The following is a 26,948-nucleotide window of genomic DNA, read 5'->3' on the forward strand; positions in this document are numbered from 1 at the left end:
GTTCATACATTACCATGGCTAACCCATCTAATCTATACATCTTTGGACATGAAGGGGCAACTTGTTTACCACAGCCAATCCCCCTAGCCTGTACATCTTTAAATTGTGGGAGGAAACCGGAGCACCTGGAGGAAACCCATGCGTGCACGGGGAGAATGTGCAAACTCCACACAAACAAATCACCCAAGGTTGGAATCGAACCCGGGTTCCTGGCGTTGTGAGGCAGCAGTGCCAACCACGCTGCCCATCATAAATGCAGTAATATTTCCCCCACTTAATATTAAAACTACTTACTTGCTTTGTCATTTGCCATACACAGTCAATAAACTGCAGGAATATTGGAGACCGATCAGCATCTGCATGGTTCTTGTCACCATGTCCTATTCTCTAAAGCAAAAACATTAAGTCAACATCTGTTTTGTCAAACACGCCTTTTAAACTTACATCAATTAAAATTACAGGTGATTTTTGATTTGAAGAACAATTATAATTCTTGATTTGTATTAGTGAAGCTGGAATAACAATAACCTGATTCCCCAGTGCAACAATCTATGGACAGGCTTTACAGAATGGTCATCAGAGCTGAGGGTTTGCATTTGAAACTATTTTCTTTCTTTTCAGATGCTAACTGATTTTTCTGCTTTATTACAATCATTTTCACAATGGATGCTGATACTAAATTGATGGGAAACTGTATACATCTAAAGTTAAGTTTATTTTTTAGTGTCACAATTAGGCTTACATTAAAACTGAGATGAGGTTACTGTGAAAATCCCCCAGTCGCCACACTCAGGCACCTGTTCTGTTATACTCGGGGAAAATTTTGCATGGTCAATGCATCTAACCAGCTGGTCTTTCGGACTGTGGAAGGAAACTGGAGCACTCGGAAGAAAGCCACACAGACATGGAGGGGATATGTAGACTCCACATAGAAAAGCAGGAATTAAACCCAGATCCCTGGTGCTATGAGGCAGCAGTGCTAACCACTGTGCTAACGTGCCACCCTCATCTGAATAACTGCATATGGCTATGAAATGTAAACTGACTTTTGCTCACAAATGGCATCTTTCTGTCCTCATTCAGGTTTTGTACTTCAGAATTACTGGCCAGAGATGGCTGAGGCTTTGCATGGAATTCTCTCTCCAGTGATGTGATGAATCTGCAACTGCCTAGGGAAGCATACACGTGCAGTAGTTGCCTTTTCACAAGAATGGGGGTGAAAAACAAACACTATAAAGAGCTTGTTAAATTCCAGATGGTCAGACGGCAAAGGACAGAACTGGAGCCAATCTTTACACTTAAACATTTTTTTTTAAAATCAGAGCTACATACTACAAACATCCACCTCCTAATCTCACCCTCACAGCTTCAGTCTATTCCTATTTAGGAGGGACACATACGAATCCCCAGTTGATGAATACCAAATGCATACAATGAAAAAATACAATGAATGTACAATTTACAGTACATTTAAATCAATTACATTGAAATCTTCTGGCTGTAAATTTAATTGAAAAGCTGTAGCAGAAAGCTCAAATATCAACTCAGAAATCAATCCTTCAATAAAATGTAGTTATAGCGCATAAACCCAACCGGCTGCTTGCTATTTAAGGAATTCTTGCAAAAGATATTTTGCTGGACCAAAACTAGAATGAATGTTTTGCAAATTGTAATTAAAAGATTAATATACAGACAAAAATGAAGTTACTTATAACTTTGGCGTCAATTTCCGTGGCAGTGTTCCACTGTTCGAGATTTTCAGTACGAAACTAACTAACTTATCCTTTTACCTCTGCAGGAGTTCTAATCTTGTTATCAGTTGAAGTTTCATGATTTCAAATTCACCATTTAGTTTCCTTATTTTGATGTGAAGATACTGGTTTTGGACTGGGGGGAAACAGTAAGACATCTCACAACACCAGGTTAAAGTCCAACAGGACCCCTTCATAAGAGCGGGATATGGCGCTGACTCATCAATCGATAGTTCCAACATGCCACAGCGAAAAACTGCACCGACCTCCTCAGAGGACAAACACAGGACACAACCAACAGAGTACCCTTCATCGTCCAATAAACCCCTGGAATAGAGAAGCTAAGATATCTTCTTCAGACCCTTCAACATGTCATCGATGAAGACAAACATCTTGCCAAGGCCATCGCCACACCCATATTACTTGCCTTCAAACAACTGTTGCAAACTCAAACAGACCACTGTCCACAGCAAACTACCCAGCCTTCAGGAGAAGGGTGACCACAGCGCCACACAACCTCTGCAAGACGTGCCAGGTCATCGACACAGTTGCTATCATCTCACATGAGAACACCATCCACCAGGTACACAGTGCACACTCATGCATCTCGGCCAATGTTGTCTACCTGATACGCTGCAGGAAAGGATATCCCAAGGCATGGTACATTGGCGAGAGCATGCAGACGCTATGACAACAGATGTACGGACACCGCTTGACAATCACCAGGCAGGAGTGTGTCCTTCTTGTCAGGGAACACTTCAGCATCAAGGACATTCAGCCTCTAATCTTCGGGTAAGCGTTCTCCAAGGCGGCCTTCAACGCAGAATCGCCGAGCAGAAATGGGTAGTCAAATTCCACACGCAAGGACAGCCTCAACCAGGATATTGGGTTCATGTCACACTATGCATAACTCTCACCATTTGGTCTGGGCTTGCAAAGTCTTACTAACTGTCCTACCTTGAGACAATTCACACCTTTTTAAACCAGTGATTATCCCTCTCTCCACTCGCGTTGTCTGTAAAGACTTGATTGCCTACACAGAATCGCCACAGTCCAGCAGCTGTTCAGGTCAATGCACCTAACCAGCATGCCTTTCAGAATGTGGGAGGAAACCAGAGCACCCGGAGGAGAATGTGTAAACTCCTCACAGACACTGACCCAAGCTGGGAATCAAACCCAGAACCCTGGTTCTGTGAGGCAGCAGTGCTAACCACTGTGTCAACGTTGTCTATGTATGTCTTGTTTGTGAACCCAAATCGCCACTCACCTGATGAGGGAACAGAGCTCCAAAAGTTTGAGATGCCAAATAAACCTGTTGGACTTTAACCTGGTGCTGTGAGACTTCTTACTGTTTCCTGGCTTCAACAGCTAATGATATCAAAAATTTCAACTTTCCAAGCAAGGTACAGTGGTTTATTTTAGTCTCAGAAACAAGAAACATTAACACCTCAATCATAGAATGTAGCGTTCTGATATGATGAATAGTGATTTGGAATTCTTACCGTTGCAAATTTGTGTCCAAAACTTATCCACTCCTTTTCAATAAGTACTTCAAAACCCTTTACTGTCCGATAAAAGCTGTCAAGCATCAGTAGAGCCAGAGAAGTAAGCTGTGCAGTGCGGTCCCAGCCATCACTGCAATGTATCAGTGCTGAACTCTTTCCAGATGACACCTTATCTGCTACTCGAATTGCCCCTGCCAGAACAAACTACATATAAAAACATAAGTTGTACAATGTGTTTTTCAAGAACTATTATGTTCACAGATTTTAAATGGAAATAACAATGCTATCTAATGGTCACTTCCAAGAAATACACAACCCAAATCAAAACCAGCACGGAATCCTCAACTTGCGCGCTTAATTAAAGATAATAAGTCTAAGTGTGGATGTAATGTTAACTGTTACACCTAATTTTAAAAACTCAGGCTGTTAGTTGTAAACTAAACTATTTTGATGCTTGCTAAAACTAGATTACGAGATGTTCACCTTGTTTCTTTATTTATTTTACATATAATTGCTCATTTCTTTTTTAAAAAAATCAAAGTAACTAATGTGGTAGACAAATTACTAGCTGCAAATCAGCATCTCACCTTAATGTGTTCTAACCAGTGTGTTGACTCAAGACTCGACAGCCAGTGGGATTCCTCTACGCTGGGGTACACAATGTCCTTTAATTTCCTTAGTGATTCCCTCATCACGTGAATGTTGTGAATGTCGAGGAAGATGACCTCTGCTCTCTGATAGGCATCTTCACCTTCATAGCCCCCTCCTGTGGCCTGAAGAGAGAGTGGGATTTAATAAGGCCTTTCTTTTCAATTACTTGCAATGCAAACTAGCCTTTGTAACATTAGGTGCATTGACCCAAATATGGCGACTAGGGGAAATTTCACAGTAACTTTGTTGCAGCACTAACGTAAGCTTCACTTGTGACTAACAGATAAATAAACTTTAAGAAAAGTAGAAACTGTGCACACCCGAAAGGTTAGGCAGTAATTTGAACTTAGCAGATTTTAACTTCTTGCAATCTTGTAAAATATTTCCCAATGTACAGGAAGGAGTAAATATGCTGGAATTTAATATTACATTAACGAATCACATATGGAGAGTGAAACATTTGAAATGTTTTTCACAATAATTTACATGCAATGGACCCTTGATTAATACAGCTTTTTAGTAGAAGTAATTATGTCAGAGCTGAAATTCATAAAACCCCTATAGTGCAGAAGGTGGCCATTCAGTCCATCAAGTCTGCACCAATCACAATCCCACCCAGGCCCTATTCCCATTACACATTTACCCTGCTAATCCCCCTGACACTAGGGTCAATTTAGCATGGTCAATCCATCTAATTTGCACATCTTTGGACTGTGGGAAGAAACAGAAGCATGCAGAAGAAACCCATGCAGACTGGGAAAGAACATGCAAACTCCACACAGACAGTAACCAGGGGCCAGGAATCGAACCTGGCACAGAGATAGCAATGCTAACCCCTGTGCCATCCCAGCAGTTATATGATGTAGTTAGATAGTAACTTTGGAGATTGAATATAGTTCATATTAATTAACACTCAGTAAAGGTACTGCAATATACAATGTTATTACATTGCTTCACTGGTTAAAAGAAAATGGTATCAACTGTACAAAATTATAGACACTCTTAAAGCATACCCTTCAAACATGGGCCAGAATTAAAATGTTGACACTTGCCTTGGCTTTTCATTTACTTTCAATGCCTTTACCTTAATTTTTGTTCAGTTATCAGCCTTGAATCCTTTCCCTTTATATTGACTTTTCATGCTTTTCAAAAGGAGGTATTTTAAAAAATTACCTTCAGTATCAGACTGGAACAGTGTTTCAGACAATACTAGTCTCGTAGATGGCCTGGACATGGAACGAGTCAAAATGTGGAACAAGTTTCTCACACACAGTGTGACCCAACAGTAAACAAAAAAAAAATCAGGGAACATGCGATAGTCTTGGCCTCAACTGCTACCTGTGGTAGTGAATTTCACAGATTCACCACTCTCTGGGTGAAGAAATTTCTTCGCACCTCATTTCTAAAAGATTTGTCCCTTATCCTCAAACTATGACCCCTAGTTCTGGACTCCCCACCATTGGGAACATTGTTAGAATTTTGTAGGTTCCTATGGGGTGACCTGAATACTTTCAGCGTTTTCTGTTTTTATATGGGCAGCTCACTAGGTCACCGCAGGGGGTTACAAAGTAATGCAGACTCATTACATACAGGCCAGGTCCTGAAGAACATTAATTTTAAAAATTCTTAAATTGACTGCCATAAGTTACTGTCCCAACTACACCAACTTACCCTAAATTGCACTATTCCTCTGCTTTTACATTGTTACACACCTTGTTGGCTACTGCATTGACACTTGGTCTTGCATCAAAGATGGTTAACTTCTGGGTCTGCCCATTGGACTCCCTAATAATATCAAGATACTTCTCATCATCTTTGCTGCGTTTCCCACTCATGCCAACCAGAGGCTGACTACAACGAACAATCACAGCTTGGTTGTCTGGATGTATCCAAGATAATACCTGAAACATATAATCACAATTCATTACTAAAGTTGATTTTAGAAGCTGAAATTATTATTTCATGTAGTCATATTTACAAAATAAACATATGGAATCCAACAACCAGGCCTCACTTTACCCATGTACCATAACTCCCACCAGCCACTTCCCTCATCCACTAAAATAGGCACTTTAAGTAGCTGCTGAGCAGGAGTAAATAATTAGAGTTATAAAGCAATACAGAATTGATACAGGCCCATTGACCAACCAGTCCGTGCTGACCATGGTGCCCTCCCAGCTAGTTCCAAATGCCTATGTTTGGCCCATAATTCTCTAATTCTTTTCCATCCATGTACTTACCCAAGTGCTTTTTAAATGTTGCCATTGATCCTGCCTCAACCACTTTTTCTGGTAGTTCACTCCATATACGCACCCACCTTCTGCGTGAAGAAGTTGCCCATCAGGTCCCTTTTAAATCTTTCCCCCTCACCTCAAACCTATGCCCTCTAGTTTGCAATTCCCCTTCCCTGGGGAAAAAAACTCTGCGCATTCATCCTATTTATACCTCTCATGATTTTATACATTGCAATAAGGTCAGCCCTCATTCTCCTAATAAATAAAGATAAATAAAGTCTTAACCTGGCTAACCTCTCCCTATAACTCAAGCCTACTAGTCCTGGCAACATTCTCGTGAATCTTCTTTGCACACTTTCTAATTTATCAATGTCTCTCCTAAACTGCACACAATACTCCAAGTGTAGCCATGAATTAAATTTGTGCTGCTCCAGAATAGAACGGATCAAAGTGCTACATCATCAATTTTGAAGGTACCACGTGCATGACTCAGTGTGAAAGCCTTTTCCAGTCCACATTCACTTATTGTGCGGAAAGAAAAGTTGGCGTCACTATTTCTGTTTTTGATGTATATATGGAGAGCCAAGATGAGGTTTGTAAGCTTTGTGACTTATCTTTGCCATCGACTGCATGGTGTCAAAGATTCTACTATGGCTTTGCAAGAGTCAGTGTGTCGAGAATTTTGTGACAACTATTTCACATCAAGAAAAAGATAACAGGCATTCCATATGAGTGATTATTAATGCATTTTTATATATGTTATGAATAATTCACAAAATATTTCATATTGAAACTAAAAAAATGTTTCAAAAATCTTCCAACTGAAGGTTTAACAAGTCTCTCAATTTATCAGAACAACGTCCCTTGAATAAATTCTGCTGGCTGTGAACTCTGTGGATTAAATATACAAGTATTACATGTGCAATGATATTACATTTCTAAATAGTGAACCTATAAAACAAGTATTTTTCTCAGAGCCATTGCAACTAAAATTAGCAAAAAAACCATACAGACCAATTCTGGACACAAATATCGCTAATTTTTAAAATGAACACTTTTTTAAAAATTAAAAGCCTTATTCAAACTTATTCAATTAACACAATATTCTGGCTTTGAGTGGCAGTATTCCTCTAGCTGCATTGCATATGTACAGTCAGAATAAATTTTTACTCAAAAAAGCAGCTATATCAACAACACAACACTTAATAGACTACAATCTGAGCAAGTATACATCTTTTAAATACTCTTTCATAGAACATTGCTGGTTAGGCCACCATTATTTGGCTTAACACTAATTGTCCTCGAGGTGGTGGTGGTGAGCTCCCTTCTTGAATCAGGGCGACTCAGTAGTCAGCAGTGTTGCATCACAGTGTCAGGGGCCTGGGTTTGATTCCCAGCTTGGGTCACTGCCTCTGTGGAGTTTGCACATTCTCCCTGTGTGGGTTTCCTCCAGGCGTGCTGGTTTCATCCCACATTCTGAAAAATGTGCTGGTTAGATGCATTGACCCGAACAGGCACCGGAGTGTGGCGACTAGGGGAATTTCACAGTAATTTCATTGCAGTGTTACTGTAAGCCTACTTGTGACTAATAATCTTTACCTCACTTTTTTTTAACTTAAACTTTACTTGATTCACTGCAGTTCACGTGCCGTAGGCGCACCCACAGTGCTGTTTAGGAGGGAGTTACAGTGAAGGAAATGGTTCCAAATCAGGATGGTGTGCACCCTGGAGAGGAACTTGCAGGTGTTGGTGCTCCCATGTATCTGCTGCTCTTGTCCTTCTAGGTGGTAACGGTCATGGGTTTGGAAGGTGTGGCCAAAGAAGCATTGCCACAGTGCATCTTTGCGCACTGTGTCACTGTGCATCAGTGGTACAGCAAGTGGATGTTGGTGGTGGTGGTTACAGGTAAGGTAGATAGTCTGAGTCGATCACCAAATCCTGGCACCGCACAATGGGAATTACAGCTTACTTTCACTTGTTTTCTACCAGAGTGAAAACGACATGGTAGAAAACATGTCCTTTTTTCCATTTAGGACATGAGTAACTATGGAAGGTAAGACACTTCATCTGGGAGTGAAAAAGATTCTGTCCCTTTTCAATAATTAAGGGATCACTTAAATTAATAATTAAATTCTTCAGAAGCCAGATATTTTACCAAAAACAGTTAACGGACCAACAATTTTTTTTTTCACATTTTGCACGTTGAAGATTTTTAAGGGATTTTCGACTAGAATGGTTGACAATTTTAAGTCAATATATTGCCATTTTAAAAATTCCAGTAATGATACTTGGAATATTTCTCCCCAATCCAGAGTTGTTGCTTCAGTCAAATCCCAAGCTGTGGGAGAAGCTGAAACCTTTATTTATAATCTTTAACGGAAATTTCATCGGAAGATAAAAAAGGTATTAGTTTAATCATGAAGTGAGTTCATAAGGTATAAAAGCAGAATTAGGCCATTCAGCCCATAGAATGGCGGAGCGGACTCAATCATGGCTGATACACTCCTCATCCCCATTTTCCTGCCTTCTCCCCATAACCCTTCAACCTATTACCAATTAAAAATCTGTCTAACGCCTCCTTAAATTTACTCACTGTCCCAGCATCCACCGCACTTTGGGGTAGTGAATTCCACAGCACAGATACAACCCTTTGGGAGGAGTTTCTCCTCAACTCTGTTTTAAATTTGCTACCCCTTATCCTAAGATTATGGCCTCTCGTCCTAGAATGTCCCACCAGCAGAAGCATCTACTCCACGTCTACTTTATCCATACCTTTCATTATCTTGTATGCCTCAATTTGATCTCCCCCCAATTCTTCTGAAATCCAGACAGTATCAGCCAAAACTGTTGAATCTCTTCATATGACAAACCCCTCATCTTTGGGATCAATCTAGTAAACCTCCTCTGAATGGTCTCCAATGCCACTACATCTTTTCTCAAATAAAGAGACCAAAACTGTGCACAATACTCCAGGTGCAGCCTTACATAGTTGCAACAGTACTTCCTTACCTTTATATTCTATTCCTTTAGCTATAAATGCAACATTCCATTTGCTTTAATATCTGCTATAACCTGAGTTACGTCATTTAGATTTGCTAAACTTTTATTTTATACACAAGAAATTCAGTTATAGATTTTTTTAAAAAAGCATAGCGAATGATTTATAGGGACCTAGGGCCAGAGGGTATGCTTTCATCAAAAAAAATTGCTTTGACACAAGCTGCGAAAGTCAAGTCTGCCACTTTTAATATTGGAAATGCCTATCACAGAACCACTTCAGAAGCTGCAGAATGAGACTTCAGAGGCTTTGGAATGAGACTTCAATGAAGAAAACATCCACGTATGTGTTAGTACAGTAGGATAATACTAATGTAACTTAAAATATTCCCTTTTTAACAAATCAATGACAAATATTTCAACTTGGAATTTTGAAAAATGAGAATCAAGCTGGGTTGGCGAAAAGAACTGGAACCTACAACATTGTGAAACAAATTCCCCTGTATTTTGTTTAAAAAATGAATTCAGTATGAGAGGTCAATGGATCATTATCACTGGATATTATATATCTTATATAATATATAGGACAACTATCTTTGCCAGACCCACCGGTAACCGACCCTTGGACCTGAAGGCTGAGACTTTCCGCAGATCATCATCGTTCGCACTGCCTGGAACGACTAAGATGGGTGGATAAGTGTCACAAAGCTCGAAGTTTTGATTTATGTTTGTGATTCTCCATTTCCGCTTTTCATCAGGTAAGCCCTGCAAGAATATAAAGTAGAAGAAATTGTTAGAAGTTTATTTACTAGTCACAAGTAGACTTACATTAATGAATGCAATGAAGTTACTGTGAAAATCCCCTAGTCGCCACATTCCTGTGCCTGTTCGGACCAATGCACCTAACCAGCATGTCTTTCAGGCTGTGGGAGGAAACCCATGCACCACACGGGGACAACTTGCAAACTCCACACAAGCAGTGACCCAAGCTGGGATTCAAACCCAGGTCCCTGGTGCTGAGAGGCAGCAGTACTAACCACTGTACCATCGTGCCATCCAAACAAAAGCCAGATATAAATAAAGCAAAAAAACAATCCATTACCTAAAACATAAAAATAAACTTCCTTCTGTTAAATATCTTACACTAAGAGATAAAAATATCTTCCTCAGGAGGATTCTAATTAATATTTTAGGGGAACAAAATATCTGTTTGTTTCTCATGAATGAAACCACACTGATGTTTAAAACAAAAAATATAATTCTCTTGAGGTTAAGACTTTCTTCCAGGGAACGTGGGAATGTTTTGAATAAAACCTCCTGAGACTTTCCTTTCTGATTAGATGTAGTTGGCTCAGTTAACCACATGAGAATGCCAAAGCACCAGAATATAAACGTCAAAACCTTTAATTTAATGACATATTTATAGTGGGTTGAACAAAATTCATTTCAGCACTTACTAATTCAGGGTGGAGAACAGGTCTGACTATTTTTTTTCAAAGGCAGGATGAGAAAGTAAAATTATTCACTGTCAGTCTGTCGACCAACTGCAGTTAACACCAAAAAGAATGCAGCTATAAAACAGAGCTGGTTGATTTGGGTGTAAATGGGTACAGAGAAGACAATTAACATCTTGGGAATCATGCACTGAGTAAGTTGCTGGACAACCTTCTGCCAAGCCCATGAATGGAAAACCAGTTCACTTAAAGCATATACATTTTTCAACAAATAAACTGAGCAACTGCAAAATATAAATAACAGAGCTAGCACTGTTCTTAAATGCTCAATAACCTTGCACTAAAGCCCTCCTTGCCGGTATTTATTTTACATAGGTTAAGTGGCATACATGGGTCTTTTTCCAATTGGCAGGCAGTGACTATTGGGGTACCGCAGGGATCTGTGCCAGGATCCCAACTGTTCACATTATACATTAATGATTTGGAAGAGGGGACTTGGTATATTTTCTCCAAGATTGCAAATGATACAAAGTTTGGTGGGAGGGTGAACTTTGAGGAGGATGCAGAGATGCTTCAGCTTGACTTGGATAGGGCTAGCTCTTGACGAGGCCCAGCCAGATCTGGTGGCATCTGGCTAAAACAGTTCTGCACTACAGTACTCAAGTCTGCACTCCTTGAACTTGAGGGAGTAAAGGACAGTGCGAGGGATGTAACTGGGTGTGTCAAACGTGATGAGGGACAGTAAAGGTTTCACTGAAGAAAAAAGACAAATGGATTGCAAACTTGACTTCAGTGTGCAGCTGTTAAACGATGTAAAGAAATTCAAAATCAAATACCTCAGACAATTCTGAGCTGAGTGGGCCCCAATCATAAAATTTTTAAAGCAACTCACCTGCCTCTTAAATTCTTCAACTGGATCATAAACTTTCCATCCTTCTTCAGGATAAGTTTCTTTATTTTCAAATGCAAAAAATTGCTGAAAGAAACACAATGATAGTTGTTAAAACAAAGAATTAATACTTTTATTAGTTTCCTCCGTGAGCACGACATTTTCCCACTATACCTTTGTGATGTATTTCAATCAAGCCTACTGGGCAAAAGAGATCTCAAAAGATTCTACAAGAAAATCAACACCATCCTGGAATGACAAACTGAACATTTGAAGACAGTTCTTTCCATCAGTGAAGCTGCTTTATTTCGACTGCTGGCTGGTTTCAGGTAGAGGCCAGAAGTACAATGGAAAAAACATGACCACTGTCACTAACTCCTGCTTTCCACTGTCCCTTCAAATGGTTTAAGGCATTTAGGTTCTAGGGTCTTTTGGTACATCTCAAATAGTAAAAAAAGTGTTGCTGTCAGGCTGCACCCAGAATATCTACACGAGAAGTTTGGTTCTTCTGAACAATCTCAAAAATAAATCAGCCTTGAACAACAAAAAAATAGAAAATGCTGGAAAACCTCAGCAGGTCCGACAACATCTGAGGAAGGAATAGAGCTAAAGTTTCAAGTCTGGACAGCATATCTCTCTCTTTTTCCATCGATGCAGTCAGACCTGCTGAGATTTTCCAGCATTTTGTGTTTTTGTTTTTGATTCCAGCATCCACAGTATTTTGCTTTCATCAGACTTGAACAAGCCCAGTTTTAAGTGACTGAAGAGCAAGAAGTGCTCATATTAATTCACAACTGCAAATCCCAAAGAGGTGACAGGCACCTCAAACGTTCAGAATTAAAAAAAACAGACAAATCAGTGGAGTAATTGTTCATATAGGTTCCTTCCCAAATCCATGCTTTTTAATTATTTTGGCACAAGTCACTACAGTAAACCAAACTCAGGTGGAAACAGACAAGAACAAGTTAACGAATGGTAAGATCCTGCACCTTGCAAGATGCCTGTTTTATGGTATATCTGACTTTGTACCAAATTCCTGGACAATCCACTGCAAGAGCTGGAAAACAACACTGTTGGGGGGGTGGGGCGCAATTTAACAACAAATGTGGGCAAGCAATGCTGTTAATGATATAATCTGGTAGAGGTCAGAGCTGATAAGCTTCAGGAAAGAGAGTAAACTGAAAGATAGAAAATTGTGAGTGCTTGTTAGAGGAGTGTCTAGGACAGACTTACAACATGCAGTGGGATATCCAATGGCAACAATTTTTAATTGCAAATTCAGCTCAGGAACTCAGTGCAAATCAGTCAGATTTATATACGGCTGCAAACTGGGAGGAACGGCTAAATCTGAAGGGTTGGCTTCACAAGTACAAACTAAATTGGACAAAATATGCAAAGATCAATGGCGATGGGATTTGGTTCAGCCAAGCATAAAGTACAGCACATTACAGTAAAACATATGCAGCCTCTGCTTTAAATTGAAAGAGTTAGACACCACATTCAGTAAGAAAGGTGACAAGACCTTGGAGAGGGTGTAGAGAAGCTTTAAATGTATGATATCCACAGCGGCTGCACACCTGCAATATCTTGAAACGAATACATTACAATGCCTACATGGTATTTCTGTGCATCACACACAATGTGTGGCTTAGAAGGACCACTGGTTGCAAATAGAAAAGCAGATAAGGGGGAACCATTGAATGTAGTGTATTTGGATTTTCAAAAAGCACTCAATAAGGTGCCACACAGGAGGTTATTACACAAAACCAAGTCTCATGGGATTGTGGTAATATAGCAGCATGGATTGCAGATTTCTTAACAGATGAAAAACAGAGGTCATTTTCAAGTTGACAAGCACACAAGAAAACAGCCACTCACAACCCTCTTAGTCATATCCCCTCCTAATTTGGAAATATATTGCCATACCTTTGACTTTTTTCAAGATGGTGCTGGAACAAAGCGACTTCTTGCAAGCTGTGCCCAGAATATCTTCTAATTCTATCTTTTACTCTCGTCTTATGTTTCTAAAACTTCATTCTAACTCTTTTGAACTCTCTCACAATGTTCTTTCTCTGCACCCTAGCTAAGACAGTGATACTACATTCTGCCCACTCTCTTTTTCCTTCTCTATGAATGGTATGCTTTGTCTGTATAGCGGGCAAGAAACAATACTTTTCAGTATATACTAATACATGTGACAATAATAAATCAATTTTCATGGGTCAAAATTCAATACCATGTGTAGCAATGGTTCGAGAAGGCAGATCGTGACCATCTTCTCAAGGTCAATGAGTGGTGGGTAATGAACGCTAGCCTTTCCAGCAATACCTACATCCCACAAATAAAACAAAACTTGCCTTAGAGAGGGAATGCAACAGATTCACCAAACTGATTAAGATGAAGGGACTGTCCTATAGGTTAGGCTGAGATTCCCTCAAGTTTAGAAGGAGGGGTGATCTCATTGAAACAAAATTTTTTAAGGGGCTTGACCGGTCAGAGAATGTTTCCCCTGAACAGGGAGAAATTTCTTCACTTGGATGGTTCTGAATCTTTGGAATTTTCTACCAAAGGATGCTATCAGATTGTTTTGGGACGAAGGAAATCAAGAAATAATGCAAAATAAGTTGTCATGACCTTACTGAATTGAGGAAAAGGCTTGATAAACATGAAAAATAGGAGCAGTGCATGTTCTCTTTTGCAAAATAGTTTATTAGTGTCACAAGTAGGCTTACATTGACACTGCAATGAAGTTACTGTAAAAATCCCCTAGTGGCCACATTCCAGCACCTGTTCGGGTACACTGAGGGAGAATTTAGGATGGCCAATGCACCTAACCAGCACGTCTTTCGAACTGTGGGAGGAAACCAGAGCACCCAGAGGAAACCCACGCAGACACGGGGTGAACGTGCCGACTCTGCATAGATAGTGACCCAAGCTAGAATTGAACTCAGGTCCTTGATGCTGAGAGGCAGCAGTGCTAACCGCTATGCCAGTGTCGAGAGAGAAATAAATCTCTGCAGAGCCCTCGAGGACTCAAAGAACAGCACAAAACTATTATTTTTCCATAACACAACACCACATTAGATTAGTTAAATCCACTATTTAACCTATAACTATCCATTCCTGCTGCATGGATTCCTGCCACTGTAACAGATTTAGATTAATGAGACTAAAATCAAATGGCTTAATTTGTTACAATTGTTCTTTGGAAAGATCTTCTGTCATGTTCTGCTGACAATGACTATATGGCTTTGTTGAGTTAATATAAGGAGAACAATGACATACGTACAGAATCAATTAGTTAAATATGCTTATTGAAGAGAAGGTTAGGAGAATTTTTCTCTCTCAAGGTGGTATGTGGAATTCTCTTCCTGAGAATGCTGGAGGCAGGATCATTAAATATCTTTAAGGCTGGGTTAGATAGATAGAAGGAAAAGTGGGTAGACAGTAAAGTGGAATGGAGGCCACAACCAGATCAGTCATGAGATTATTGAATAATGGAGTGAATTCAAGGGGGCCGAAAGGCCTCCTCCTGACTTGGACATTTGTATATTTGTTTCCATCAATCTGCATCCCCTAATTCTAGCCTCTCCCAAAAATGGAAAAATCCTCTCAGCATTCAGCGTGTCAATGGATCGTGTATGCTTTAATAAGATTGCCTCTCATTCTTCTAAACTCTAATTGATGCAAGTGTGTAGCAAAACCTCCCTTTTGTATTCAGCCTCCTTTGCCATAAACAATATTCCAATTATTTTCCTAATCACTTACTGCACCTGCATACTAACTTCAAGAGATTCATATACCGGGCTACCAGGCATCTCTGTACCGGAATTCTGCAATCTCTCTCCATTTTAATAATGCTCTGCTTTTCAATTCTTCCTGCCAAATCAGACAACTTCACCTTATCCCTAATTTGCTCAGAGCAGGGATCACTGGTGGATTTTCACTCTTAGACTTCTCCTCACTGTAATTGCAAAGCCCTTGTCTCACCCAACCGTCCTCAGTCAGGCTGGGTGAGAGAGCAGTGGCGAAATGTGCGTCCAGCTGCATCATAAGAACATAAGAAATAGGAGCAGGAGTAGGCCATCTCGCCCCTCAAGCCTGCCCCGCCATTCAATAAGATCATGGCTTAATCAGTGAGGAGTAACTGGTGCAGGGAACAAAGGAATGCCTCTCTTTTACAGCACTGAAGGGGGACATTGGTTCAGAGGGGACAGGGTCGAATCAGGTCAGGTGTGGAGAATCCATTAATGGAGTCATATGTGTGGCAGGTATTCATGCGAGACTAGGTCTGGGTATTCAAATAGTTACTCCAGAGTTAGACGTGTTTCTTCTCCTTCTATCTCTGAGTAACTATCAGGGTAAAACTGGCAGATCCATTTAAAGTTAGCAATTTAAATCACTTCTGTCAGATAGTACCCAGCCTAGCGCAATTGTCCGGGGAAGTTAGTACTTCTAGACAATTGCCGAGACAAACTTTTGCATGGGGGCTTCCTATCGCATCATCCCAGCGCATCATTGGAATCCCCTAAATGCGATGCTGGGGAACCAGGAGGTTATGGACCATAGTATTTCTGATTGTGGAATACCCCTCAGTGCTACACTGGTGCCAACTGAGATAAAATGCTTAAGTCTGGGATGGAGATTGAAACAATTGTTTTCAAAAGGAAGAATGAGAAATGGAAAGACTGAGGTGTTTCTCATACCTTTGGAGTGAAATTAATGCAATTCTACTAATACCCAAATCTTGGAATTTGCGATTTTGAAATTACTTCCTTTATCTACGCATTAGTTATTTCTGAAATGTTTTCTTTAATGCTTACAGAAATATATTTATTCTGCATGGTTAATTCTGATTTTTTTTGAGAAACTCTCTTGCCTTTTATCCCTTTCTGTTGACTGATAACACTGTAAAAGAGAGTTTTTTTAGGTGCTCGGTGTAGCATTACACAGTTAGTTAAAGAGCGAAGTACTTCTCTACTGCTCCAGCAACATGCCTTAATCCAAGTCTCAGGTGCCCTTTTGCATCAGTACATTACTGTTCCATTTCCTATGTTTGCTTCCCCATAGGCACCTTCCAGGTCAGCTTCTAATCAATGCTATACAAGGAAGTTTGTGCTATGGGTCATTGCAAACGTATTGAGAAATGATTTGCATTTCATTGCTGGATATCTTGAGGCTCATCAAGTCTTACCCCAGGACCAGGTCCGTGAATTAACATGTAGGAGTGGAATTTCTTGCTCCTGCCCAGCATCAGGGTTGAAGGAGTTTACTTTCCTTGCAAGTACCTCAATACAGAACACTCCATACTAGAGACTAGGAAAAGTGGAAGAGGCAGACAATGAGATGCAGCAAGTCTGCAGTTGTGCCTCAAAGCTCACAGATCAAGATTATAATTGCTAATGGAGTTCGACAGTGAGATTTTTGCTGAAAACTCACACGATAGGGTCACCTGGAAGCAAATTAAGTGCATGCAATCGCTGACCTTCGGTCCTGCAAATTGGAGTCTCTGAATCATCTTCCTGACATTTGTACTTTGGAGCAAGAACCATCTCTAAGGACTAGGATCGGGAACATTTTTACAGGAGTAGGCTTAGAAGTGTGCGAATTCCTGTTTTTTTTCTGGACCACAGACAGGTAATGGCTAAAACATTGGGTGATCTCCACTCAGACTGCTGCTGCTGTTTATTAAAGTATATATAGAGTCTTTCACGTCATTAGGATGTCCTTAAGCACTTTATAGCAAATTAAGTACTTTTTGAAATGTAGTTACTGTTTGAGGCAATGTATCCAGTTTACCACAGCAAGTTCCAATAAGTAGCAATGATTACAATCTGATATGGAGCTCTGACCAAAACATTTTTAGCCTGAGACCAGTAAGTTAAAGACAATCATAGATATCAGAAGCCCTACAGTGCAGAAGGAGGCCATTTGGCCAGTTAAGTCCATACAACAACAAACCATCCAGGCCTTACTCCCGTAATCCCACATATTAACCCCACTAACCCCTCTGATCTATGTATCCCGAGACACTGAAAGGCAATTTAGCATGGCCAATCCACCTAACTTGTATATCTTTGGACTGCGGGAGGAAATCAGAGCACCCAGAGGCAGCCCATGCAGACACAGGGAGAACGTGCAAACTCCATGCAGACAGTGACCCAGGCTGGAAATTGAACCTAGATCTCCCAGCTGTGAGGCAGCAGTGCTAACCAGTCTGCCATCGTGCACACTGCACAGCAAATATAAAGAAAACAGATACAGTTCTGTGAAGATTAGGAAGTTGAACAAAAAAGATCAAAAATGACAATAACAAGGAATAAATTAGAGCACGAGAGAAAGCTATTTATTTTTTATTCTTCCATGGTATGTGGCTAGGCTAGCATTAATTGCCTATCAATTGCCCTTGAGAAGGTACTGGTGAGCTTTCCTCTTAAACCACAACAGTCCATATGTTGTAGGTATACCCAGTGTTGGTAGGGAGGGAATTCCAGGGTTTTGACAGAGTGACAGTGAAGGAATGGTGATACATTTCCAAGTCAGGATGGTGAGTGGTTTGGAGGGCAACTTTCATGTGATGATGCTCCCATGCATCTGCTGCTCTTGTCCTTCTTGCTGGTAGCACTCATGGGTTTAGAAGGTTCTGCCGAAGAAGTTTTGGTGAGTTTCTGCAGTGCATCTTGTCGATGTTACGCACTGCTGCCACAGTGTGGCAGTGGTGGATTGAGTGTATATTTGTGGATGTGATAGCCATGATGTGGAGATGCCGGCATTGGACTGGGGCAAACACAGTAAGAAGTCTCACAACACCAGATTAAAGCCCAACAGGTTTATTCGTTAGCACAAGCCACTAGCTTTTGGAGTGCTGCCCCTTCATCAGGTGAGTGGGAGTTCTGATCACAAACAGGGCATATAAAGACACAAACACAATTTACAAAATAATGGTTGGAATTTGAGTCTTTACAGGTAATCAAGTCTTAAAAGGTACAGTCAATACGAATGGAGAAGGGTTAAGCACAGGTTAAAGAGATGTGTATTGTCTCCAGCCAGGACAGTTCGAGAGATTTTGCAAGCCCAGGCAAATCGTGGGGGTTATGGATAGTGTGACATGAACCCAAGATCCTGGTTGAGGCCGTCCTCATGTATGTGGAACTTTGCTATCAGTCTCTGCTCAGCGACTCTGCGCTATCACGTGTCGAGAAGGCAGCCTTGAAGAACGCTTACCTGAAAATCAGAGGCCAAATGCCTGTGACCGCTGAAGTGTTCCCCAACAGAAAGAGAGCACTCTTGCCTGGTGATTGTCGAGCAGTGTTCATTTATCTGTTGTTGTAGCGTCTGCATGGTTCCCCAATGTACCATGCCTCAGGACATCCTTTTCTACAACATATCAGGTAGACAACGTTGGCCGAATTGCAAGAGTATGTACCATGTACCTGGTGGATGGTGTTCTCACACGAGATGATGCCATCTGTGTCGATGATCCGGCTCGTCTTGCAGAGGTTGCTGTGGCAGGGTTGTGTGGTGTCATGGTCATTGTTCTCCTAAAAACTGTGTAGTTTGCTGTGGACAATGGTCTGTTTGAGATTGTGCGGTTGTCTGAAGGCAAGAAATGGCAGTAGGGGAATAGTGTTGGCAAGACATGTTGAATGTTCCAGAGATGATGTCATAGCTTTTCCACTTTGGGGAAGTACTGGACAACAAAAGGAGTCTGTCCGTTGTGTCCTGTGTTCGTCTTCTGAGGAGGTCGGTGCAGTTTTTCGCTGCGTTGCGTCGGAACCTTCAATCGATGAGTTGAGTGCCATATGCTGTTTTTATGAGGGCATCTTTCAGCGTCTGGAGGTGTCTGTTGCAATCCTCATCTGAGCAGATCCTGTATTTATGGAGGGCTTGTCTGTAGCGGAATGGCTTTTTTTAAAAAACGTTTTAGGGTGGAAGTTGGAGAAGTGGAGCATTGTGAGATTATCCGTGGGCTTGCAGTACACTGAAGTGAGGTGACTGTCCTTGATGGAGATGTGCGTGTTCAAGAATGCAACCGATTCTGGACAGTCATGGCAAGTCAGATGGTGGGGTGGAATTTGTTGATGTCATCATATAATTATTTCAGTGACTGCTCACCATGAGTCCAAAGGAAGAACATGTCATGATGTATGTAATGTCTCGCATTGGTTTGAAGGTCCTGTGTGGTCAAACGGTTTTGTTTGAACCTCTGCATGAAGACTTTGGCATGCTGAGGTGCAAAGTTGGTCCCCATGGTTGTTTCGTGTGTCTGGAAGAAGAACTGGTTGTTGAAGGTGATGATATTGTGGTCCAGGATGAAGCGGGTGAGTTGTAAAATTGCACCTGGAGATTGAGTACTGAGGTAGTGTACCAACAACTGAACAAAGAGGAATACTATAGACAGTTACCTGCAGATCCGACCAAAGAACACACTTGTCAACTCAACATACTGATCAAGACATTTGGTCCGGACCTTCAAAAGCACCCTCGGTGCTCTCATCCCATGTACTCCCCGGGTTGGAGATCTCTATTGCCTCCCAAAGATACACAAGGCAAACACATCTGGTCATCCCATCGTATCGGGCAATGGGATCCTGTGCGAGAACCTCCCCGGCCAAGTCTAGGCATCCTGAAACCCATTGCACAAAGAATCCCCAGCTTTTGTCGCGACGCTACCGACTTCCTACAGAAACACAGCACACATGGAGCAATTGAATCAGGAGCACTCGTCGTCACAATGGCTGTCTCGGCACTCTGCACCAGCATCCACCATGACGCTGGCATTGCTGCAACTACCTCAGTACTCAACGCCGATAACTGCCAGTTTCCAGGTGCAATTTTACAACTCATCAGCTTCATCCTGGACCACAATATCCTCACCTTCAACAACCAGACACACGGAACAGCTATAGGGACTAAATTCGCACCTCAATATGTCAACATCTTCATGCACAGGTTTGAACAAGACCTCTTCACCACGCAGGACCTTTGACCGATGCTATACACTAGATAAAACTATGACATTTTCTTCCTTTGGACTCATGGTGAACACTCACTGAAACAACTATGTGAAGCCATCCCACCATCAGACTCACCATGAACTACTCTCCGGAATCGGCTGCATTCTTGGACACATGCATCTCCATCAAGACTGGTCACCTCAGCACCTCACTGTACCACAAGCCCACGGATAACCTCACGATGCTTCACTTCTCCAGTTTCCACCCTAAACACGTTAAAGAAGCCATCCCCTATGGAAAAGCCCTCCGTATACACAGGATCAGCTCAGAGGAGGAGGACGGCAACAGTCACCTCCAGATGCTGAAAGATGCCCTCATAAGAGCAGGATGTGGCGCTCGACTCATCAATCCACAGTTCCGATGCGTCACAGCGAAAAACCACACCAACCTCCTCAGAAGACAAACACAGGACAAGGCGGACAGAGTAACCTTCGTCATCCAGTACTTGCCTGGAATGGAGAAGCTATGACATCTCCTCTGAAGCCTTCAACATGTCATTGATGAAGATGAACATCTCGCCAAGGCCAACCCCACACCCCCATTTCTTGCCTTCAAACTGCACAACCTCAAACAGACCACTGTCCGCAGCAAACTACCCAGCCTTCAGAAGTGACCACGACACCACACAACCCTGTCACAGCAACTTCTGCAAGTCGTGCCAGATCATCGACACAGATGCCATCATCTCACGTGAGAACACCAACCAGGTACATGGTACATACTCTTGCAACTTGGCCAATGCTGTCTACCTGATACACTGCAGGAAAGGATGTCCCAAGGCAAGGTACACTGGGGAGACCATGCAGACACTACGACAATGGATGAATGGACACTGCGTGACAATCACCCTGTTGAGAAATACTTCAGCAATCAAGAGCATTCAGCCTCTGATCTTTGGGTAAGCATTCTCCAAGGCAGCCTTCACGACAATGCAGAATCGCTGAGCAGAAACTGATAGCCAAGTTCCGCACACAAAGACGGCCTCAACCGGGGTCTTGGGTTCACGTCACACTATCTGTAACCCCCACGACTTGCCTGGACTTGCAAAATCTCACTAACTGTCTTGGATGGAGACAATTCACACCTCTTTAAACTGTGCTTAACCCTCTCTCCACTCACACTGTCTACACCTGTAAAGACTCGCATTCCAATTATTATCTTGTAATTGAGTTTGTGTCTGTATATGCCCTGTTTGTGAAACAAATCCTGCACTCACCTGCTAAAGGGGCAGCTCTCCAAAAGCTTGTGCTACCAAATAAACGTCTTGGACTTTAACCTGGTGTTGTGAGACTTATTATACTAGAATCTAGGAAAACGTGGGCAGCAGGATCACAAAGTAAAAGTTATGTCAAGCAATATACTGCCATGTCCCACTGGCATTTGTGGATAGACAGATCTAAAGAATTTCAACTCAACAATTAAAAATTAGAAAAGTGATGGCTTTGACAGTCATCTTTAAAGTGCAGTATGAGGCAGTGATATATCCAATTTACTTGCATGTGATGATGAAATGGTTGCTCTCAGAATTGTACAGACAAGGACCAAACTAATTCAAAAAGTATTTTCAGTGGTAATTGGGCAGAGGGTTGGGGGTATTAACCCATCATGTCGTGAAAAACACAGAAGATGTGCCCACCAGCACTGCCTTTGCAACATCTTCCAAATCAATGGCATGAAAGGCAGCCCAACGACAATATTTTCTCCCAAACCAATGTGCCTACCACTGAGATATTGATCTCCAAAAACCAGTCCTGTTGACTGGGACATGTCATTCATGTGCCTAACACCAGACACCCAAAGCAACTCATGACTTGGTTGTAGCAGGATATGTCCAAGGAAAAGCAGCAGGAATACTTTAGGGATGTCTTCAAGGCATCCTTGAAGAGATGAGACATCCCCACCAACACATGGATGCCTCTGGCTCATGACCAATCAAAATGGAGAAAGGTTATTCAAGAAGGTACCAAACACGCTGAAGCACATTGTTTGGAGCACGCAGTGGCAAAGAATCATGGAGGAACATTACAAACCTCCAAACACTTCTCACCAGCCCAATCCTTCAAGCATCTGCCCCGTAAGCGGCAAAGTATGAAGACTGTGCATTTGACTGAACAACCATCTCAGATCCTATCAAACCAGAGTGACAGCAAGTCATCCTTCATCTCAAGGGACTGCCCAAGAAGGTGGAGGATATTAGAAACAATTTCCCCAATCAAAGCCCTATACGATTTTGAACACCGAAATCTGCCCTTCACCTGTGTTTCCCTAAAATTGCTCCCTTCAATTTTAACAGAAGTATAAATCCATTTAAAATAAATGGGATACTGTTTCTACTAAAATAGCACAAAGAACTGTAAACCATCTTCCAACATTAACATACAAGCACTGTCCAGCAGGGAACACCGCACAATAATCTAGACCAGTAACTGTGATTTATTTTGTACCTCTTACACCAGGACGTGAAGACCAACTGCAACATTCCAAATATAGCCTCAGTTAAGATCACATGATTCAATAGAAATTATGAATTAAACCAGGGATTCTTTTGGTTTCCAATGAATCAGCGTCACACTAGCTTAGGTCTTCATCCATTAGACAATTAGTCCGATAGCATATTACCAATTGCTCTGTATTGTCTTCCCAATTATTCAACTTGCATAACTGAAAATGTTGCAAAATTGTGACAGTTCTTACTGCAATCTTACTGATAATGAGTCTAACCTCTAAATTGAAGAGGAGTTCTTGTGGTATGGATGCAATTCTAATTCTTAATGAGCACTGATACATAATCATTTTAATGGTAATTTGGAAGTTTTTTTCTTCAGCTGAAAATAATATCAATATGCATGCAAGCTTGTTTTACTCTATCATATCGCCTCGTAATAAATATACGTTCACCTTTGCAGTTGAGGTGGCATACCCGCAAGCACCGAGTAGCAAAATGTGCATAGCTTAAAATAATTCCACATCATTTCCCAAGTAGATTTTTACAAAACTTTTGACTGTAGTAGACTGCCATTGCTTTTTCAAATAACAATTTTATCTCTAATTAAATGTATACAGTCATAAAACCAGTTTGAATTGTTGCTAAACAAGTTTGTGGAGTTTATTGTTGCTTCTTTATGAGTTCACTGTTATGTTTATTATGGGGCAACACAAAGCCACTCCACGTCTCAGGCTGAAAAAAAACAAGCCACTAAAGGTTTATGTGCACAAACATTAAACTTGCTGTAGGCAAGTGACAGACAAGTGACAAAGTGCTTCAGAACACATGTCAAACAACCTAACAATGTGTAAATTAAAACCACATTTTAAATACTCTACTGGTGTTGTCATTCTGAAATTAGTACCATGCTGCAAAAAAAAATCACAAACAAAAGGCTGTATTGATGGAACACCTGCAAGCAGGACTGAACAATGACTTCTTCTGTTTCTAGCTTATGGCACTGATACCTCTCTCTGTAATGAATCACTAAACTAAGTCGCTTAGATTCCATTCTGGAAAAACAGAACTAACAAATTTGGAACTTGGCAGAAAAATGCAATGTTCCACTTTTCATATGACTCATAGTGTTCCTCTGAAAAGCAGTTTACAAATTCATTTTCCCTAATAGATGCTTTTGATCGGTATTCAAACATCTTAGCTAAGGGACTTCTAAATTATGTAGTCTTGAAAGATACAAGGCACATTCACACAGACATAAAGGAAAGAACTCCAAAAATAACAAATTGTGCCACACAAGCTAAACTCTACAGAAGTTTAGTTACAACTCTGTTTACCAGCAAAGACCTCCAATCATGCTAAATATTCCACACCCAAAAAGTAAGCAAAGCTGTCATGCTGTGATGGCAGTACCTTTAACAATTAATTGCTGAATAGATAATACAAGCTGCTTTTTCCCTAGCTTTCAGCTTTTCTCCTTTCTCTATCACTGATATCTTGCTGTGGTGTGATGCACTGATGTCACTTACCCTTCAGCACCCCACTAAAAATGAGCACCATTCATTTGCAAGTTATGACAGTATTTGGAAACAGGATAGTCAATTGTGAAGGGCATTAAAGTAGCAGTTGATCCTTTCCCTATCCATCATTCACCCATATACACGTGGATTTTCTTCAGAGATCTCAAAACCACAGTCAGGACAAGGAACCCTGGTCAATATTCCCCTCTTAGCCAAGAAAGCTCAGGGTGACTGCAGAGCATCTATTAATTCAGTCCAACGGCTCTGGATCAATCCTAAAACCAGCAGTTTACTGAATAAACTCTGCCCTTAAAAGTACTGTTAGCTTTTTTATTACAAATAAAATTAATTATTTTATCAGAACTCTGTACATAACACATTGGTTAGTGCTTCCCTCACTTGCTAATAGAGCACAAATCTTCGGTGTAAGGTAATCTCAGCTGATGTATTTGAAAGTCGGACAGAGCAAGACAATCCTTGGGTTGATTTTAGTCTGAACCAAATTAATATAGTCTTGAAAGATAAAAGGCACATTCACAGAGACAAAGGAAAAAACTCCAAAATATGGCAGTTGAAATGGCAGTAAGAATGCTACAATTGACCTCAGTATCCCCAAAGTATGGAAAGATTTCTGCTCCTGGTCAACATTACTCTATAATACTCTATTAAGAGTCAATGAATATTAGATAAGAAAAGGATCAATGTCATCATTTCAAAATTAATGTGTAAACCTGTTAAAATCAGTTAAGTTACTAACCTTAAATATTACAGAACGTACTGCACAGAAACAGGTTATTCAGACCAACAATGTCCATCCTGATTTGTGTTACATGATCTTCCTCCATCTCCTCTTCAATTAATCCCATTTCTTTCTCACTTATGTACTTATCTAGCTTTCACTTCAATGAATTCATGCTCTCCACCTCAACCACTCCATCAATTTCCACATTTTAACCACTCTCCAGGTAAAGATGTTTCTCCTGAATTTGATATTGGATTTATTAGGGGCAATCTTGTATTGATGGACTATATCAATGGTCTTCTACTAAATTCTTCCATTATCGTAAAGACATCTATCAACCTTCTCTTTTTCAGAGAAAACAGCCCAGGCAACTTCAATCTTTCTTGATGATTACAACCTCTCAGTTCAGCTATCATTTTTGCAAATTTTTCTGGCACCTTCAGTGCCTCTATATCCTTCTTGTATTATTTGGTGACCAGAACTGTGCACAGTACTCCTGTGAGACAATGGGAATAATCACCCAAAGTAGAACACAACAGCTAATTATTCTTCCAAAACGTAAATATAGTTAAAACCATGGCCCCCTATTCTGTAAGGCCACAGAAACTAGTTTGTTGTACAGAATAAAATTGTCACTTGATACCTCAACATGACACAATAAAAAAAAGTGGAGACTGATTGACTGGGAGCACTTTAACATGTGCTACCGGAGGGAAATTCACATGGTTCCTTCCTGAAGCTATTACAGTGACAGGCATTTCCAGTAATTTCCTGGCTGGGTTGGATACTTTGCCCATAACATTAAAAAAAGCACAAGTTTTAATGTTGGTAAGTGTGAATCAACCTTCTGACGGTCAAATGCATTTGTGCAGTTTCCCACTTTATTCTATGGGGTGCAATTGAAACAAATAATCTAGAATCAAAACAGCTTAGATACCAAATCAATTACATTTAGGCTCAAAAGGAATAAACATTAGCTATTTACTTTTAACATGAATTACATTTTTGAAACCTCATTGTAGCTATTGTAAAAATTGAATATCAATGATTTTTTAAATACACTTGAATCAACTATAAATTGCACTTTCTACAAAAGACTAATTCATTCCTATTTGTTTAGTTCACACAAAAGGTTTATGGAATTGGTGAGGATTTAAACTCCATGTGCAAGCCTGCTATTGTGAACCTAAACAATCATGTACCATCTTCAGGGAATAATTGTCAAGCACAGTCTTGCGTTTTAATGTTATAATCTATAAAATGTTTGAAGAAGAAGAGTATAATGACACTACAGGGTTAGGTTACTAATGAACAAGTCTTGCAGCTAGACTAAGCAATGTTGCCTGATTGATAAAGAGGGATAATTTCCAGGGTCACTATTCATAACAGTCATAAATGTGTTCCTCATTCTGCCTCTCCACCTCCGCCTCCAAATCTTCTTTCAAGACTGCTCATAAAATCTTATCTCTTTGACCAAGCATTGGGTCACCTGTCCTAATATTTCATGTGGTGCAATATCAAATTTTGTTCAGTAATGAAAGTCACTTTAGGATAGCTTAATGTGTTAAAGACGCAAGCAGTTATTTTTGCCACACCCATTCGTAACTTCCCTACACAGCAGGAACAGAAATATCTTTTTTTGAAGAGAAGATTGTATATGAGGTTAACTCTTGGGGATCTCTTTCAACAATTGTGGAAAATTACTGGTATGAGCAAAACTAAAAATATATAAATTCACAATACAT

At 40.6% G+C, this 26,948-nt stretch overlaps 1 protein-coding gene across 1 annotated transcript in view; it reads right to left on the reverse strand.

Moving 5' to 3' along the window:
* Positions 1–26,948, reverse strand: part of LOC145342339 (myotubularin-like) — a 103,448-nt gene that overhangs the window by 10,504 nt on the left and 65,996 nt on the right. The window contains exons 7-12 of the mRNA XM_080187845.1: positions 11,485–11,568; positions 9,748–9,903; positions 5,620–5,808; positions 3,844–4,029; positions 3,254–3,460; positions 295–387 (exon numbers count right to left, since the gene is read on the reverse strand). Of these exons, the coding sequence (XP_080043971.1) occupies positions 295–387; positions 3,254–3,460; positions 3,844–4,029; positions 5,620–5,808; positions 9,748–9,903; positions 11,485–11,568 (915 nt within the window). The remainder of the gene's footprint in view (positions 1–294; positions 388–3,253; positions 3,461–3,843; positions 4,030–5,619; positions 5,809–9,747; positions 9,904–11,484; positions 11,569–26,948) is intronic.

The sequence above is a fragment of the Carcharhinus amblyrhynchos genome, chromosome 4 (assembly GCF_965287045.1).
Source record: "Carcharhinus amblyrhynchos chromosome 4, sCarAmb.v2.hapA, whole genome shotgun sequence".
Lineage (NCBI taxonomy): Eukaryota > Metazoa > Chordata > Chondrichthyes > Carcharhiniformes > Carcharhinidae > Carcharhinus > Carcharhinus amblyrhynchos.